Here is a 19,034-nt window from a genome sequence, read left to right on the forward strand (position 1 = left end):
GGACTTATAGAGTGTTATGATGAAAGAGAAGAAGATATTTTGACAAGTACCCCAGGGCAAGTTAAAATAAACTGGTCTTCTGTCCTCTCGCTCTCAACGTACCACGTTGAAAGAAAAGCAATTACTTTGACAAGTACCCCAAGGCAAGTTATAATAAGTAGTCTTCGGTTTTCTCGCTCTGATCATAACAATCTATACTCTATACTCTATACAGTCAATGACATGTAAGTTGTAGGACATGTGTAAATATTTCGGAATTTACCTATCCTGGTGACAGCGATATGTTAAGCAAGAACTATTTTTGGGAAAACTTCTTACCAGATTTTCTTGAAATTTCCTAGATTTTTCCAGATTTTCCCAACAAAATTTCTTTAGGAAAATTATGAAAAACCTAGGAAAATAAAATAAAATATGTGAAAATGTCTTCTTCCAAAAATTTTCGTCATTAAGAGTCTTGGTGATCAAATTAGTCGCTGGAATTTCACTTTACCCAAGTCAATATTAAAATCTCAATGTTTCATTTTTACTGTTTAACGAGGAGTGTTGATTTATAAGAAAATCACTCATTTTGGGCGTTCTTATAATAAATTCTCTTGTTCATTTGTATTCCGAGTAATGATTATTTCCCGAGGAATATTTGGTAGACCAACAATTGTGTCAGGATTGGAGATGTGCGGGCCAACCGGTTTTCAAAACCCGAAAGCCCAGTATGGACAGACCATACCCTCGACCATACCTGGTTTACACGTTCATTGCTAAATATTGGTTATGTGAGTGAAGAAATTCGTAGAAACAGACGAATTTGACTGCTACAAATGGAAACAAATATTATTTTTTTTAAATCGAGAAATCAAAGCAAGAAAAATTTCTTGAAAATTCTAAAAAATTCTAGAATTTCTTAAAAGTTTCTGGAAACAGGTCATTCAGATCCGATAAGGTCAGGCCTTAGTTCAGGGTTCGGATTTGTATGCCCGATATGAAACAAAGATTTGAGGTTTTGAGGTCTTCTGCCACTCGGTAGCGGAATTAATGTTGATGTAAAAACACCCTTTCTTCCAAGGACTATTCTTGGGAGCATATTTTCTCATGTTTTTATAAATGTTCCGACATTTTTCTAAATTTTCACAAAAAAATAATTTTGTGGAAATTTGGAAACATCAAGAAAATATGGGAAAACGTTTTCCCAAAAATAGTCCCTGCTCCGAGGGGGAACAACAAGAGCGAATGGTGGGACAAGCTGCATTCGCCATTGGAGCGAATGTAGGGAAAATGTGGTCGGCTCATAGTTTTCATTTTGCCTTCCATTTCGTCAACGACAGTTACCGAATTTTACGTGGTTGAGATTTTTTTTAATATCATCACGGTTATGTCAGTGAACGGAGGAACACATACAGTTAGAGGCAGTCAAATTTCAGCATGAATTTGCTTCAGCTGTTTTTCAGCTGATCCACACAAACAATCAAAACTGTTTATACGGTTTGACCACATCACGCTGAAAAACAGCTGAGTAAATTCATGCTGAAATTTAACTGACGCTGACTGTAGCGCGAATAAGTTTAAACATTTTTGTGAAGTCGTTCGATTCGTAAAATCGTCTCGCTTGGATTGAAATGAAAAGGGAATCAGTAGAATCGATGAACATTCTGATTTAAAAAAGAAAAGAATTTTTAACGAATTCGCGCAGTTTGCTCAGTGTTCTCGGATATTCTCTGAATTTGAATTTCCCTCTTCAAGTGTTTACAATGTTAGTAAATTGAACATAGAAGACAATGTCGGCAAGGTAGAAACTAAAAATTGATGTGTCAAAGCTGTCAAAGTCGTCAGACACTTCATTTCACTATTTGTTATCATCATCATATTGAAAAAGTTATTACGGAAAATAGTCGAAAAACATTTTTTGCTTACAATAAAAAAATAAAATTCAAAACTGATCGAGTGAGAAGGAATTGCTCGCTTTCATTCGCATCGTCTACTGAACATTTTTACCTGAAAACGACCCGTACGTTTACAATCGCTCAAACACTAACAAATCTTCGAAAACTAAATTTTTTACACTTTCAGAACGACCAACATAATCCGTAAACATGGGCAAAGCGGAGGTTGGTACGCCAAAATATTTGGCCAACAAAATGAAGTCCAAAGGACTACAAAAATTGCGCTGGTATTGTCAGATGTGTCAGAAGCAGTGCCGCGATGAAAACGGCTTCAAATGCCACACTCAAAGTGAATCCCATCAGCGCCAGTTGCTATTGTTCGCTGACAACTCCGGTAAATACATTCACAGTTTCTCGAAAGAATTTTCCGATGGTTTCATGGAACTACTTCGACGACGGTTCGGCACAAAGCGTGTATCATCCAACAAAGTGTACCAGGAATACATCTCACACAAAGATCATCTTCACATGAACGCTACGAGGTGGCTGACGCTATCGGACTACGTAAAGTGGCTGGGTCGATCTGGACAGTGTATCGTTGACGAAACAGAAAAGGGCTGGTTCATCGCGTACATCGATCGTAGTCCTGAAGTTTTAGAGCAGCAAGCGAAAGTTGCCAGAAAGGAGAAACAGGACAAGGACGACGAGGAACGACACATGGAATTTATCAATCAGCAAGTTGAACGGAACAAGAAGGACGGTGATTCGGCTAAGGAAGTTGAACTGTGCGAATTCAAGCGAGAAAACGACGACGAAGTCGTTAAATTGGAAATTAAAGCGCCGAAGATCAAGGCAGAATCGATCCTGCTGAAGCCGATGAAAATTGAGAAACGAAGTGTCGACGATGATGATACACGTTCGGTGCGCAGTGAAAAGAAGTACAAGCCTAGCTCCAGTCAGAAAGACGATGGAAAGAAGCTATCGGCGCTGGACGAAATAATCAAAATCGAGGAATACAAAAAGGAGAAGGCGAATCGCAAGGACTATTGGTTGAGTGAAGGGATTGTGGTCAAATTGATAACGAAGTCACTGGGCGATAAATATTACAAGCAGAAGGGTGTTGTCGTTGAAGTAATGGAAAAGTATCGGGCAAAAATCAAACTATTGGAAACCGGCGAAAAGGTCAAAATCGATCAGTCTCACGTCGAAACGGTCATTCCAGCGGTTGGAAAAATAGTTTGTGTTTTGAATGGAGCTTACCGAGGCTCGAAGGCCACGTTGCTCAGTCTGGACCAAGATAATTTTTGTGTGACGATCGAAATTGCTGCAGGACCACTGAAAGGGCGAGTGGTGAAAAGTGTTCAGTACGAAGACGTTAGCAAACTGTTTCAGGAATAGAATGAATGTCAATCTGTATTCGAGCGGAATAAATGTGTTTACAGAAAAACCACAACTTTTATCAATATATTGTCGTCTTTGGCGTATGGAGCCGACTTAATTGCACTGTTTGGCACTGGAAAACCGGATTTGGTGTTGAGAAATTCCTGAGAAATCAGGTCGCTGGTTGGAGTTCCCTAGGTAAGAATATTCAGTGAAATTTTTAAAGTCTGACTCGTTGCTAACTGGTGCTTCAGCTTACCTGATCCATGATAACGATCTTGTGTCGGAAAAACTTCTTCGTTTCGATTTCCTTGAACATATCGCCAGTCTCTAAAATTATGTTGGACGAAATGTCGTCAGCGAAGGTGTGAGGAACGGATTCAAGTTGTAGGTACAAATAGTCTCGATTCAAATGATTCAGCGTTGCCTTAACTCGTAAATTCAGACCTAAAGGGAAATTTACTCGAAACTTGTTCGCATTGCAGTAGAGAGAGGTCAAACTTACCCGATATGGAAAATATTGGACTGTAGATGAACGAAGCGTTTGATTTCAGTTTGGACGTAAAATTTTCGAACCTCCAATAGTATGTGAAGATTCTTATTTCACCACCGGACAGCAGGGTGTTGTTAAATTTGTGCACTTCAAAGTCGCGTGGTCCAGGTCTGTAATCAAAAATATATGAAATTCCGACCCCTCAGTTACCGCCGTAGCCTGATGCTCTTTTTACTTATTATATTTCGATCGGAATCGATTTAATGATTTGGTTTGAACTGGCTTAAATTCCAGTATTTTCTCCGTAACACTGCTCACTTTTGACGATCTAGCATCAGGCATCTGAGTGTTCACTTCGTTTTGAGATTCAGTTGTAGTGGTACTTGTCTTTTTTTCGGTGTCAGGTTTGTCCGTACGTTTTGTTAGCTTAAATGGATTGCTTGCAGTCGTGGGATGTTGGAGTGGCGGAATGTTTGTTTGTGTTGAGTAAGATGTAGTTTGCTTGGTAGTATCTTCGTAACTGTTAGCATTTGTGGGGTAAGTCGATTGTTGAAACGCAGGCTGATAGTACGGTGGAGCGTAAGAGAACGTATTAGGTTGATAGTTCAGTGGCTGGTTTGATAGCAGAGTGTAAATCATTGCCTTCAATTGGTTTATTTCATGCATGAGTCTTGCTTCAATTATTTCGAAAGACATTTTCATTTGATCTGAAAAAAAAAAGGTTTTCCACAATTCGTTACCATAAATCATAAACTGATGATTCTTACTGGTTCCGCATATGCCCTCTAGTCTTTTAGACACACTTGCCTGTGCACTCGCTTCAATATTTCCAGCTTTGATGGTACATTGTGCGTTCTGTGTTTCAATAGGTGAATTTTCATCTGATGAAGTTGTTTGGTTCGTCGTTTTGCTGGTGGACATTACAGATGGTTCAGTGCCTATATTATAGTTCAATTAAAATGAAAATTCGTCTACTGACTTCACATTTTAAAAAAGACAAGCACATATCATTAGTTGTTACCGCATCTATTACTTATTTAATCAATAGTATTTGTCGATGCAGAATCTTTTACTTCATTTGTTTAAACATAACATAATGCTATATAAGACTGCATAAGCCAGAGCTAGTTGCTTATTGTCCTTGTAGCTGTCGATAACAGATGATAAGCATTCATTTTTCGTCGTACTTTTCCAAGGTAAACTGTTTCATGAACGTTTTTCGTAAAGGGTTTTCGTTTGGTCTTGTGAACGTTGGTTGTTGCTCGAAAGTAGTTTGTTCCAGCAATTGCTGCCCTTGGTCAATTGGTGGTCTGGTTGTGTTTTTTCTGGGAAGCAGAAGAAGGAGACAAGGATCTACTGAGATACAATAAGCGTGAACTTCGTTGGAGTTGCTGGAATGTACGTCAAGTTTGGATAAAAGATTTTTTGCTGACGACAGGATTTTTGCTCGCATCTTAGTGCGGTGGTCCAGGAACTTCCCGGTTTGTCGGTTTTCCGTTTGCAGTTCGAACGTCAATATTCATAATATTCACGTTTGGCAAGAGTGGTACCACAGCACTGCTTCTAGCATGAACACTGAATTGACAAGTGTCAAATTTGGAGGCTTTAGTGATAAGAGCTACCGCTTACGATTGTTTGTATTGTATGTTCTAACCAAAGCACCAAGCAGGGTAATAGAAAAAAATAAAGTAGGTAATTTTGGCAGTGTCAAATGTCATTTTTATTTTATAAGATTTTTACACTCTTAAAAATGCGGTAAGAGCCAAGATATATCCGAAAAATAGGCACGAACGTTCTTTCAATGAAAATATGATCACTGAAATGTACATTATTTTAACAAATAATCTAACATCACCTTAGCAGTCTGCACACAAATAACTAAATTACGTAACTGAATGAAAATCTTTTAACAAAAGTTAAATGAAAACCCTTCGCAGTAACCACTTTTTCGTTTTCAAATTTGCCTCCAATGCGGCATCTCACGGCGACTCCTGTCTAATATAATGTAAATGGCAACTCGTACTAAAAACTACTCTATTTGACACCAAAAAATCTCTATTACCCTGTTAGGTGCTTTGTTCTAACTCATACTCGAAGTCATCTATCTACATATACAAAAGAAACGCATTGCATACTGTGATTTCATCAGCCTCCAAAAATTGTTTATGTTCATGCTAGTAGCAGGGCTGTGGTGGTACGCTTTGCTGAGAGGTTTTCTTTTCTTTCTTTTTGTTTTAATTTTTTATAAATTTTTTTGAGTTTGTTGTTTCGTTGTGCTGCGCATTGAGCATTTCTAAGCACTTATGACTAGACCGCTTTCCATCAGTAGATGGCACTTTTGATCTTATGTGATTCTGTTAAGCACGAGTTCAATGTTACAAAATCACGACTGTCTCGTGAAAAGACCGGTAGCAACGACTGAAACAGTGTCTTTGCTTCGGTGACTAATTTCACTCAAGTAACTTCACGTGAATGATGGGGTAAGGTGAGAGGAATGAACCTCTATTAGTGCTCGTTCTATTAGATTTTTGGTCTTTCACATCAATTTATTTACTCCGTTGCCAAATTGCAATGTTAAAAATTGTGCATGAATTGAAGAAGCCTTTTTAAAAAAGGTATTATTAACATCGAACTATTGTGCTAGGCCGCGCGTCTGATTGAAATCCCCCATGTATTGAAAAAACCTTGAACCTTGGATCCTATGTTATAGGATGACAAAAAAAGAGATCGTTGAGGTCTGTATGGTCCTTTATGGTTAACTCTATGTTGAAACAAATGAAGTAAAAGATTTTGTTGAAAATTGCTTAATTAACTGAAATTGGAAGAATTTAATGATTTTGTAGGTGGTATTCGGGTTGTCAGTGAAAAAGTTAACTCATTACTTCACTCATAATAGACCATCTTTGGCATGTAGAGGCGCCACAATTTTTTTCAGTACTTCATTCTTTGCGATCTTTTTTCTTGTTAAATAACTTCACTCTGCTAAATATCAATGAAATATCATAGCAGTGAAGTTGTCTCACAAAAAAATAGAGTGCTGACATTAGTAACAATTCTATGAGAAAATGTACTACAATGTAATAGAACCCTATACAAATCTGCTTCATTTGAGCTTTAGTTTCCAAACAGCGTTTCTTTATAGCATATTTTACGAATCTCATACTCTTTCTTCTTCTGCCCGATATGATTTCCTGGTATTATTTTATCCACATCAGAAGTCGATTACTTACTTGCTCCGCCCATTTTATACCCTAAAACTTTACTTTGTCTTTGATAAAACCATTGGTGATGCATCCCGATGCTCACTTCTCTTTGACCCCCTGCAAGATGTTGATGGTTTGCATTTTAAACTAAAACGCGTTCAACCATTTATTCTATCCAATCCTGCTATTTCACTAATTTTCACCAAGATTTTTTTTACTATGTCAATTTAAACCAAACAAACATGAACTGAACTGAGCATTATGATCAAGTGGTTTATAAATAAAAATTTCAATTTTGTTATTTTTAACGCAATTCACTATAAAATGTGCTCCCGCGTACACACAACCACGTGGATGTTTTTAAATCTATTTCAGTAATTTATGGTCGATTACTTCAAGTAACTCGTGTTTTACAATGATCTTACCAGTGGCAAATTAAATTCTCTGCTTTTTGAATGAAATTGAGAAAAGAATTCTTTCCATTCAAGCGACTCTATAATCTGCTATACCCAATTCAACGGACTATTTTAGTTATTTAAGGAATTATTTGCATGATATTTTATGAATGAAATAGTTTTGCGGTCAGGTCTTGATCTATTTTCGTTTTTAGTTTATAATAAAAAAAAAATCCGATTTTCTTGCCTGCATTATTGTTGTTTGCAAACACTGTACTGGTCGTGATAACTATCAACGAAATGAGAATGTGGACTACGATACGGTCTTGTAAATATTTCATTTTACACTCTAACTTTAATTATGACGAAACACAGTTTTGGTTGCTAACAGAAAATGCTGTTAATGTCGATGTACAATATGTTACTCAGTGTAATGCTAAATGAATACTGAAATGTACGATGAAAATACTCGTAGAGTTACACACCACACAAATTGATAAATCTTTTACAGCCAGCCATTTCGTCTTTTAACGACATAAGTGAGCGATGCGCTCTAGCGTACGCTTATGTGTATCAAAACGAAAGCAAAACTGATGAAGTAAAAGATTTTGTTTGAATCTGTTGAAATTACTTCCAGCAAGAGATGAAACGAATTCGCTATTTATAAGGGAGATATGTTTGTGAAAGGAAAAGAAAAGTTTTTGTCGTTTGATGTGAAGTTATGAAACAAGCGAAGCGTGTTACAAAAACACAGAACAAGCTGTGAAAAGCGAACTTTTGAAAGGCAAATAATGTACATCAGTACAGGTCTTTCACTTTTCACTCGTAGTTTTCCCATTACTATAATCATCATAATTTCAAACACGGCAGACGAAAATAAACCAGGCAGGAGCGGTTCATTTTCGAAACGTCAAATAAGAGACCTAATACACTGTATGAAAATGAACTCAAATGAACACTGACATAAATTCGCAAAAAATATAGGGCTACTAGATTATTCAGGTCCCTAATCAAACCAGCGCTCCTGTCTGGTTAGCTTTACTCTGTCGTGTTTCAAATAATCATTGCCGTAGTGTACTTAGTACTTATATGCACCATTTTGTTGATAATTGCGGAATCCCAGTGGTACCTATTAATGACTGTTTCATCTCTCATCTCAGCTGGAATCGACAGCAACATTAAAAATAATTGGTAAACTTTGCCTAATGTCGTAATTTATATCACAATGGGTTGTAAAACTAATGAAGTTAGAGATTCAATTTAAGTTTTGTGAAAATTGTTTGATCAAATGAAGTAGTAGATTCGATAATTAAACTGCTCATATTTTGCGAAAGGTTAAGGCTTAAAGCTTTAAGGTAAAGAAATCAACGATAACGCCCTAAGTCGTAGATGAAGATCAGGACTGAAAATAACGAAACGTAAAAGTTTTTATGTCCGGAGTGATAGCGAAGGACTTGCCGCAGTCTAACCGACAAACAAAATGTCAAAAGTTGGTGACAGATAGAGACTTACTTTCTTCGGCAAAGTAACAGGGGAAGTTGTGGCGATCATTTTGATGAATATATAACGTGGGTTCGCCGAGGCGATGAAGAGGTTCAAAATGGCTGTCGAAATTTTCATCAAATTTTTTTTATTGGCCATATTGATAGATCTTCACTCAAGTATCATTTTAATGAAATGATGAAAATTTATTTTTTAAGCAACGAAGCTGAAAGCGTCAACTCTAGCGATATCATTCATTTTAGAAATTGTATTTCAAAGACTACGTCACACTTTTCTCCTAGAGATTTTTGTTGGGATTACCTAAAGTGGTGATAGTTTCTGAGAGATTACGTTACTTACGCATCTGGAATAAGCATAATCTAAAATATGCTGGTCCGATTTAAAAAAATGAAGTGCGACTATATTTTGCTTTGATGCACGAGACCGACGTCAAAATGTCGAATTTATAGCATACACACCACACATGGTTTGTGAACACGACAGAGTAAAGTTAACCAGGCAGGAACGCTGATAACGCTGATTTGACTAGAGACCTAGAGACCTATATTTTTTCCGAACAAATTTTTTCAACTTATGTCAGTGTACAGTTCATTTGAGTTCATTTTCATACAGTGTGTTAGGTCCCTTATTTGACGTTTCGAAAATGAACCGCTACTGCCTGGTTTATTTTACTCTGCCGTGTTTGTGAAAGTTTCGAGGGGGAAACTACTCGGGTAATTGATCAGACACCCATTGAAGGAATTGCCGTAGCATCCGGTACTGCCTGGAAATAATAAATGAATGCAAAAAAGAATGACCGTTTTTCAGTCTTGGCTATTCGGTTTGTAAAATACAGTTCATTCGCTGATTGTTTCCTTTCATTTACTTTAAATTTGTCTCAATTTCTCGTGATTCCTTCAATTTCTCGTAATATCTTCAATTCCTTGTAATTTCCATCAATTCCTTCAATATCTAGTATTTTCTTCATTTCTTTTTAATTACCGGATACGTCGGCAACTATGACACTGCAGTAATCTCGACGGTTTTCGTTAGTTTTCTTTAAATTTGAAGGAAATCTTTAAAACATAGATAATGAATTGGATTAGGGAATGCATCTACCGTCGATTTTGAAAAACCGGGAAACGGGAAAAACGGTAAATGAGAAAAAATTTCCCGGGAAATGAATAGTACATTCTGTACTCGTTTAGACATTTTTTTTGGATGAGTTGGGAGTTTGTAACTTGCACCGATGACAAATGCTTTTATCCTACCCCTACTAAGTGGCTTATTGTGCTCGCGAAGCCCTTCAGAAATGAGTTTACCGTTCCTTTATTTGCATTTTTCAGGATGATAAAGAATTTCATATCTACATATTTCAACAGAAGTATCGGAAATCGATCGTGTGAACTAGTTTCAAAATTTCTGTTGGACAGTGTAAAGATTGAATTTTTTACTATGCTGAGCGAGATGCTGAGAAAGGAAATAAATGAAAGGTAAGCTCCTTATTGAACTGTTTTTATGAATTTTTGACGGACGTTGCTTCAATTGGTTTCTTAAAGATGTAGTAACACGATCTTCTAAACTTCGAATTCTGTAGACTTTCTAAAGAACATCAATTTCAGAGTTGCAAACTTAAGGCTAAGTACAAATGACACATTTTGCGTTGCTCAGATCGACAATTATGCTGCATTTTCTTTTGTTTGGACTGTGGTGAAAATTCAATTACAATAGAAATTACAGCATGATTGTCCAGCTCAGCAACGCAAAATAAACTGATCCTTTTTTCACAGTCTAGGGCTGATCTTGAGGTGCAATTTACGATGAAAATGTTCACAACGAGTTCAAATCAGATGTAATGCTGTAATGCAACTAGAAGAATAATTCAATTCAAGGTATTATTGCAAAGGAAAAATGTAAAAATCATTCAATTTTTGAAGGTCGGTTAACCGGTAAATGAAAAAAAAATCCCGGGAAATGGTAAACCGGTTAACCGGTTTTTCCCGGTTTTTAATTTCCCGGTTACATTCCCTAAATTGGATAGTAACAGAAAATATCGTTAAATTATTAGCAATTAATAGGTATTATTGAAAAAAAGAGGAATTAAAGTGTAAATCCGCCAAAACGGAAGAAATCCGGTAACTAGAAATTAAAAATTGATCCGGTAATTAGTAATTAATCCGGTAATTGAAGGAATTAAAAGGATTAAGACATTGATTTGCCACCCTTTTGGACAGTGGCAGTGACAGTAACTTTCCCCAGCAGAAAGTTTTTACAGAACTGAATTTATCGTTTTTGCGCTCTGAAAAATTGTATGATGAAGATGAAATTAATACTCAAAAGTCAATAGTTCAAAATGAATTGAATCTTGCATGATTTCAATTTTGTCTTGAAAAACTTCTTCGATTCGATTTCCCTTTGAACATGTTGTCAGTCTTTCAGATCGATTATATTGAAAGAGACGCTAGGGACGGATCTATTCTCAAATTTTTGTGAATGTCTAAAATTATCAGACGATTTTCTTGCTTGTCGTTGTCGGCGATGACTCCTTTTATGTACAACTTGCAATGTGGTCTTGTATGTTTGGAAATATTTGTTAAAACGTGTGAAGTAAGCGTTTTCACATGAAACATTTGGCGATGCGATCGAAGTAACAGATTCAGTGATTATGAGGCGATACGCTTCCCGTTTCTTGCTTTCAAAGGAGTTTGGTGTAGGGACTCTTTGAAAATCAGTAGAGTCTTCTGTGCTGAGAGGAAGATGTAAATTAGGGTAAGACGATTGAAAAGGAGTATGTGAGTAACAGGCCCGGATGGTAACAATCGAAACATCAAGTAAGTAGATCGCCATATTACGTTAATCCAATGTATTCGTGTCTACAATAATAACTACAAAGGTGTACAATAGGCAAGTTTGCGTAAATCGCAAAATGTTTTCAGTTTTCTTTGTTATTTCATTTATTCCGTCTCGTTGACTCACTGGCAGTAGGAGGCGGAGGTGGACCACGCTTATGGAGATCTTCCAAGTAGGTTAGCAGCATCTGCGATCGTTCCGGTTGTAATGGTTCCAAAACAAGATATCTGCATGGAGGGAAAGCAATTATTAAGTGACCGAGACAAAATCAGATGCCGATCATGACAAACCTGTTATCGTTTTTCAGGATCTCTTCGATTTCCTTCAGATGAGCCGGATTTTCGGTGACTGTGTCGAAACTTTTGTGTGTGATCAATTTGCATTCCAACAGTAGCTCTCTAAACGATGCCTTCGCCTCAACGGCCTTATCTTTCAGATAGTCACGAAATTCTCGTTCACACTTCTCACTGCTGCTGTACTTCAAATACCGAGGATCGTCACGAATCAATTTCTTGATGTCTTTGAACGCGGCCACCAGACTCAATTTCGGTATTTCGTCCAACATTTCACGGAACTTGTCGCGTTTCTTCTTGCTCAATTGATCGATGTGCTCGTTGAACAGTCTTTCGCGAACGTCCCGGTCCAATTGTTCGACCAATTCCCATCGATGGTCTTTTCGCAGCAATTTTTTCACCTCTTTCCATGCCAGATCGGCATTCCGTACCAAATCGGCCAACAATGCACTGAAATGACGCATCGCTTCGTCACGTTTGTGATGTTCCCGTTCCTTGTCCCGTTCACGCAGATGACCCGCCAATTGGATTTGGACTTCCTTCTCTCGTTCTTTGATGCTCTGCTCGGCGCGGATTTGACGATCGCGATCTTTCTGCTGACGTTCGGCTTCATCTTCGGATGTTGCTGGATGCTCGCCATCCTCCTTAAAAATTTTGTTCGAAATTATCGTCACTGCCACAACTCGAATACTTCAGCGAAATGTTAAACAAACCTGATCTTCGTTGTCCTTGTCGTGCTTGTCAGCCTTGCTACTACTGTCTTTACTGTCGCGACGCTTTTCGTCCTTACCTTTATCCTTGTCGCTCTTTTTGTCCTTTTTATCTTTACGATCGCGCTCTTTATCTTTGCTCTTCTTTTTCTCGTCCTTTAAAATTTTACAGTAATCAAGAAAATAATCTTCGCGCAACAGCGAACTATCAACTGCTCGATACCTTGAATCGGAATCGATACGTTTCTTGACATCCGTCCATCGACTATGTCGATCGATGTCATGTTCGCGCAACAGTGCCAGAAAGTCTTTGCGTATCTAGAATAGAAATGGAAAAATGGTTCGGCGTTAGTGACAATCTGACATGGATGGTGGTGTTGTTACTATCGTTTAACTTTCGTCTTACAAGCTAAATATCTTAGACTAGAGAGGCATGGGAAACTGTGGGGGTAGGGAGATGACAGACACCAAAGAATACGAAGGAATAATTTGTGTTCCGTGTGGGATGGGATTAAATTATTCCTTCGTGTTTGCGACGACATGTGCGCTAGCATTTTTTGGAAATATATGGCGAAAACGCTGAACGACGTGTCGTCGATGAGGGACACAAGTTCTGAAATAAAATGTGTTAGGCTGCAATAAAATTGTTTCATTAGATTGGCTGAAATGTAAATATTATTTCGATTTGAGCATTTCAATGCTGGACCGGACAAACAAACGGACATTTTAACAAAATTTTCATTTTTTTAAAACTTTCTCTGTTTCATCTTCTGCTTCGGTTTTGTTGTCGTTGTTTAGTGTTTGAGGTCCGCTTCTATACAACCTGAGGTTGCGACCGAAAAACAAAATTGAACAAAAATTTACTGCTCTCACATCCAAGCGAAGCGAGAGCGATTTTATCGGGTGATCAAAAAAATCTAAGACAAGTGGTGACGATGACCGCGGTTTCGTCAAACACAAAACAACACATTCAAAATTCGAAATTTTGTCGGTTCTAAAAGTTAGAACGTCTTTTGGCTTCAAAAAAAAAAAGTTTTTTTTTCTTTTTTTACAAAATTTCACTTCTTCGCCCAGCGCAAATTGATTCAGCTGAGCAAAGAAGGAAATGATTTGTGTGTAGGTCGAGAACGAAAAATACCATTGTTACTGTTTCTGTTAATCGGTAATGCACATCAATCATCACCGTCACTCAGCTAGCCTATATAGTTCCGCATAGATGGTTGGTGCGTGTCTGTGTGTGTTTTGTTGTCGGTCAGACGTACTGCAGTTTCCGAGTGCGCGTATCCTTACATCATCACTCTATCTCATCTCTTTATCTCCCTCTCACAACAGGCAGACAATAACTAAAGATTGATGGGACACAATTAGCCGGCGACCAGCTGGTATCGTTGCATTCTTGAAAAATCGACACAAGTCGGCACTTCAATTTTATGGTTTCATTTTTAAAAAAATTTTGTTTTTTGTTTTGGATTTGATTTGATTCATTAGATTAAGGAAAGAAAATGCGAAAAAAATCAACAATTTTTTTTAACTAAAAACATTCGATGAACATTGTTTGGTGTGTAACAACAAACGCATCACTTGTTTTCAGTTAATTAAACTCACTAGCCAAATGCGCTCAGCACTAACCTGTTCTTTCTTTTGCTGTTTCTCGTCCTTTTCGCGGCGACGAACCTCAACGATAAATTCGTTGAACAAACTCTCACGTTCGCGCATCTTTTCAATGCCTTTGAATCGCTCGTCCCGTCCATACTTCTGGGCAAAATCGCTGAACGACGATCTGAAGGAGAAACGACATTGATCAGACGAAATGTTCAAGTGCGACCGATTATTGTACTTACTTCCCGTGCAGTGATGACGCCTCCATTAGACCACGGAAATCATCGCGTTTCTGACGAATTTTGTTCCGCTTCTCGCGCCGTTCTTCTTCTGCCCGTTCTTTAACATATTTTTCAAATACCTGTTTACGCTCCCTGGAGGTCAACAGCAAATACCGTGGGTCGAATACAATTTTATGCAACTCCTTTTCCCATGTACTGAAAGCCGACACCTGCAAACGCAACAGAATCGTAGAATTCCATGCATACACACCGACGACCATCTCTTCAACTTACGTCCTTCTCCTTGAGCATCTCTTTAAACGATTTGACACGAATTTCCAGTGGAACCAGTGCCCTTTCTTTTGCAGCTCGTACCTCAGCTTCCATTGCAGCTTCTTTACCAATGTCCGCTTTCTTATCGATTGGCTTATTTGCGGTGGGTTGAACTGTAACAGAAATGAAATGTAGATAAGGACGGCTAAACGGCAATTTCATTGGTGTCATATCATACCAGCAGCAACAGCATCCAGTTTCTGTTTTTTGTTCGATGTTTCTTCCTCATCGCCACTCGACTCCGTTTCTGGACGTTTCTTACCCACTTCTACGACAACTTCCGGTGTGACTTTATTCTCGTCTTTCTGAGTGCCTGCCAGCTGTTCAGGTGTCGTCGAAATAGCTTTGTCCACATCCGGTCGTCCTAGAAGATCTTCTGGCCTTTCCCAAACCGATGTTCTGGTCGAAGGATTGTAAAAGAAAACTCTCCCATCGCCTGTCCAAACGACGCACCTAGAAACGCATTTCATCTTGTAATCGTTGGTCAAATAAGATAAGAGTGAATAATTACCATGGAGTGCCTGCAATTGGAGTGCTAGAAATTGGTCTGCTTTTATCCTGCTGTTTGGCTGCTTGTAGTTTTGCCTTCTCTTCTTCGTCTTTCTTCTTCTTTTCAGCCTCTTGTTTTCGCTTCTTCTCCAATTTAGCCTCGGCGCTTTCCTCCTCAGCTTTCATTACAAAGCCCATTTGATCGAACATTGAGTTCGGTGTAGCCTGCACATGGTGAATTTGCGGCATCTGTGGTTGTAGAACGGGCGTCGCATTTATTTGCATCGCAGTCATTATTGGTCCGGTTGGTGCGGGTATCGGTGGTTGTGGTGAAACTCCGGCATGGGCAGCCATTCGAGCAGCTAAAAGACAAATTATTTTTGCTTCGATTCTGCGATGAGTGTTCACTTCAACCTACCTTCGAGATCGCGAATCGCTTGTGGTTTTTCCCACACACTCTCGCCCCGTCCTGCATGATAGTAATACGGCCGACCGTCTGGAGCTCGATGTTCAGACCATTCAGCTGCTCTGGCAATAACTTGCGGTTCAATTACGCCAGGTTTTACTATCAAATTTTTGGCTGGTTGTTCGCTCATCTGTTGTGGCGGTTGTTGCTGTGGTGGATGCTGCCATGGCATGCCCCAATTTCCTGTTGGTGGATAGCCACCGTATCCAGGTGGAGGCATTCCATATTGTGGTCCACCGAAATGTGGCGGAGGTCCATTGTAGTGATGCATTTGGGCTTGCTGATGCTGTTGTTGTTGCTGTTGATTTGGAGGCTGTTGCTGCAATTGTGATTTTGTTGTCGTTTCGTCATCTACGGAAGTCTTGTCACCATTTATGGTTTCTGCGTTACCACCGTCCGCTGTGGCGTTGTTACCGTTGGTGGCAGATTTGTCGTCATTGCTATTCGCAGCACCTTGGTCAACTTTCATTTGTTGTTGCTGTTGTTTTTGAGCAGTCATAGCCTCCACTTCGGCTTGACTCATAATTTTGACGTGAGGACCTTAACGGAACAAACGAATTGACGAAACGGAACATTTTTTGTTGAAATTAACAAACCTTCCGGACGCGTCCACGTTGTTTCGCGAGACAATGCATGATAGAAATACGATTTCCCATCTTCGGTTTTCGTTTCCACCCACAATTCCATTTGTGGACCACCAAACGGACCGTTGCCATAGTGATTTCCCATCATGTTTGGTGGCGGGCCCCAGTTCGGATCGAAATTCGGACCACCGAATCTGGCATTGCCTCCTCGACCACGAAAGAATGGCGGTCTTCCACGATGCATTGGACCGAATCCACCGCGTCCACGAAATCCACGCGGTGGTCCCCATGAACCTCGTCCACTTAAAGGAAAAATAAAACAAAATATTTTACCGACGATTCAATTCTGTATATGCATACTGTGACGACACGGCTTGTAAATCGATATTTCACATTAGTTTTTCACTTTAATTGAACCAAATACACTCACAGCGCACACTAATCGTAAAACAACAACAAAATATTTAGATTAATCCGACCTAATACCGAAAAATCCGATCATACTGTGCGATTGGTCATTACGAATAAAGTCCATTGATTTATCAATTTGTTTGGATGGATGGAAATATACATACCGAAAACCCCCGCCGGGAGAAAAACCAAAATCGGAGCCCTCTTCGAAATCACCTTCTTGCTCTATGTTTCCGTCAGCGGTAAACTCCTCTTCAACATTAGACTGTTCCTGAGGTGTTGCCTCAGCGATTTTAGTCGGTTCTTCACTTGAAACTTCCATTTTACTTCAAACAATTAACAATTTGCTTTCATATTTTCGTGATACTCCGCAAACGAATAGTAAACATGTCATCAAATATGGCTGATGTAAAAAAGAGGGTGATGTTTACACAGCGACATTTCTTTATACCTATGACAATCTCGTATAATGTCAAAAAAAGAGCGGTAAATTCAAAAGCAGAACGAATCAATTTTCAATTTTCTTTTATTTGCAAAAATTCAAAAACTTTTTTTTTACCTACACCTACAAACAATCACCGCATTTAGTCCATGAGTGCCTGTGGCAAAGTTACAGAGCAAGGTCCATTGAAGTGAAATCCAAAGTCCAATGTACTAGGAGTTTCTTCAATATTAAATTCAGCAACTGGTACTCCTCTTTCCGCGACTGACGGTGCAAACATAGCGGCAGGATAAACGATTGAAGACGTTCCAATAACAAGACACAGATCACATGAATCAAGCTCTGTATCGACATTGCTGAGTACAGTTTCGTCGAGCTGTTCGTTGAACCAAACAATTGCCGGTCGGAGTAAACTGTTGCACTGTTTACAGGTGGGAAGTTCATTTTTCGGAATAATCTTATCTTCGCCATCCACATCTCTGAGCGCTTCACAGATCGGAGAGTCGTAGTTTTCGGTTGTGTGAGAACACTTCGTGCATCGCGTTTTGAAAAGTGATCCATGAAGTTCGATTATGTTTTTTGATCCGGCTCTTTTATGTAGTTCATCAACGTTTTGAGTGATCACAACTAACCGTTTTCCCACACTACTCATCTTTGCTTCAAATTCAGCCAACGCATAATGTGCCGCATTCGGTTCTTTCGTTAAGACATTCTCTCGTCGACTGGAGTAGAATTGCCACACACGACTGGGGTTTGATTTGAATGCGGATGGTGTTGCAAGTTCTTGCGAACGAAATGTTTTCCATATTCCTCCGGCTCCACGGAATGTAGGTATGCCAGATTCAGCACTGATACCTGCTCCAGTTAGGGCGACAATGTGTTTCGATTTCTTCACGATTTCTCGGAAGGATGCCATATCTGACGATGGTCGTGAATTCGATGGACGTGACATGATTCTCAAAGTGGATGAATTTTGGCACCAAACAGTACAGTATTTTGCTACGCTCTTATTTGTGACGTATGATAAGAATGTAAAATTCATGCCAATAAAGCTAATCTGTAAACTGCATTTTAGTTAAACGTAAAGTGAATTAATTTTAAAATTTAATTGATAAATTTACTTCACAAACAAAACACTGTACGTAAACAGAAGAGACCGTCGAGTCGTCTAATATTATGACAAAAAGAGGGTTTACACCTGTAGGAAGTCACATGAATGAAGTCAGGACCATTCATGCCGTTTTTTTATATGAATGGTTTTATACCTTTTACAAAACTACGTAAAGTTTCACGGCTGAGGTTAATACATTTTTTGTCGAATTTTTGAATAATACGACAATGCTGCAATGCTCGTTGAGTGACCATCAATCATCTATTGTGATTTCCGTCCTTTGTCCCATTGAAAGATTTTACTCAAAACCGAGGTACATACAGTGCTTTTGAACAAACAAATGAAGTGAAAGATTTGGTACTACATACATAGAACGACAGAATTAACGAATTACACCGCTATATGTTCTACAACAACTCACTACTCGTGGTGTTCTACCTGAGAAATGATAACAGATGGCGTTGTTGCCGCCTCGGCGCAGCGCCATCTGTTATCTTTTCTCTATGTTTTACATGTTCTTTAAATATAACTGTAGTTGCTTGTTCTATGAGAAATCACATAAAAGTGTTATGAACGCAGGGAAAATGTGGTAAATGTGTTGGAAAAGACAATGGAAGTACAACCCAGGTATTGTCTGTCCATACAGGATTTTCATTGAAAGGTGAGTTTCCGCTCCATACAAATTTTGACATTAGACC

General features: G+C 38.7%; 4 protein-coding genes across 6 annotated transcripts; 1 reads left to right on the plus strand and 3 right to left on the minus strand.

Moving 5' to 3' along the window:
- Positions 1-1,808: 1,808 nt before the first annotated feature.
- On the plus strand, positions 1,809-3,321 carry LOC119072342 (DNA/RNA-binding protein KIN17). Its single transcript, XM_037177528.1, has 2 exons — positions 1,809-1,999; positions 2,062-3,321. The coding sequence occupies exon 2, from the start codon at positions 2,085-2,087 to the stop codon at positions 3,270-3,272; it is 1,188 nt and encodes a 395-aa protein (XP_037033423.1). The 5' UTR covers positions 1,809-1,999; positions 2,062-2,084; the 3' UTR covers positions 3,273-3,321.
- Positions 3,286-4,688, minus strand: LOC119072343. The gene is made up of 5 exons (XM_037177530.1): positions 4,515-4,688; positions 3,983-4,454; positions 3,760-3,917; positions 3,514-3,701; positions 3,286-3,448 (listed from the first exon to the last, which is right to left on the minus strand). Exons 1-5 carry the CDS (start codon positions 4,666-4,668, stop codon positions 3,311-3,313), a joined length of 1,110 nt encoding a protein of 369 aa, XP_037033425.1. The 5' UTR covers positions 4,669-4,688; the 3' UTR covers positions 3,286-3,310.
- A 6,982-nt stretch (positions 4,689-11,670) lies between these two features.
- On the minus strand, positions 11,671-17,190 carry LOC119072344 (transcription elongation regulator 1). 2 transcript variants are annotated; one of them, XM_037177531.1, is made up of 11 exons: positions 16,948-17,189; positions 16,385-16,674; positions 15,741-16,328; positions 15,345-15,684; positions 15,012-15,286; positions 14,795-14,946; positions 14,522-14,730; positions 14,310-14,460; positions 12,684-12,998; positions 11,968-12,614; positions 11,671-11,904 (listed from the first exon to the last, which is right to left on the minus strand). In XM_037177531.1, exons 1-11 carry the CDS (start codon positions 17,103-17,105, stop codon positions 11,778-11,780), a joined length of 3,252 nt encoding a protein of 1,083 aa, XP_037033426.1. In that variant the 5' UTR covers positions 17,106-17,189; the 3' UTR covers positions 11,671-11,777. The 2 variants fall into 2 exon arrangements, with proteins under 2 accessions (XP_037033426.1, XP_037033427.1); XM_037177532.1 differs by lacking the exon at positions 11,671-11,904 and having other exon boundaries at positions 12,274-12,614; positions 12,684-12,836; positions 12,904-12,998; positions 16,948-17,190.
- A 105-nt stretch (positions 17,191-17,295) lies between these two features.
- Positions 17,296-18,437, minus strand: LOC119072353 (NAD-dependent protein deacylase-like). Of its 2 annotated transcripts, none has more exons than XM_037177543.1 (2): positions 18,347-18,437; positions 17,296-18,282 (listed from the first exon to the last, which is right to left on the minus strand). In XM_037177543.1, exon 2 carries the CDS (start codon positions 18,265-18,267, stop codon positions 17,368-17,370), a length of 900 nt encoding a protein of 299 aa, XP_037033438.1. In that variant the 5' UTR covers positions 18,268-18,282; positions 18,347-18,437; the 3' UTR covers positions 17,296-17,367. The 2 variants fall into 2 exon arrangements, with proteins under 2 accessions (XP_037033438.1, XP_037033437.1); XM_037177542.1 differs by having other exon boundaries at positions 17,296-18,289; positions 18,347-18,430.
- Between the last annotated feature and the right edge of the window lie 597 nt (positions 18,438-19,034).

The sequence above is a fragment of the Bradysia coprophila genome (genome assembly GCF_014529535.1).
Source record: "Bradysia coprophila strain Holo2 chromosome IV unlocalized genomic scaffold, BU_Bcop_v1 contig_81, whole genome shotgun sequence".
NCBI lineage: Eukaryota > Metazoa > Arthropoda > Insecta > Diptera > Sciaridae > Bradysia > Bradysia coprophila.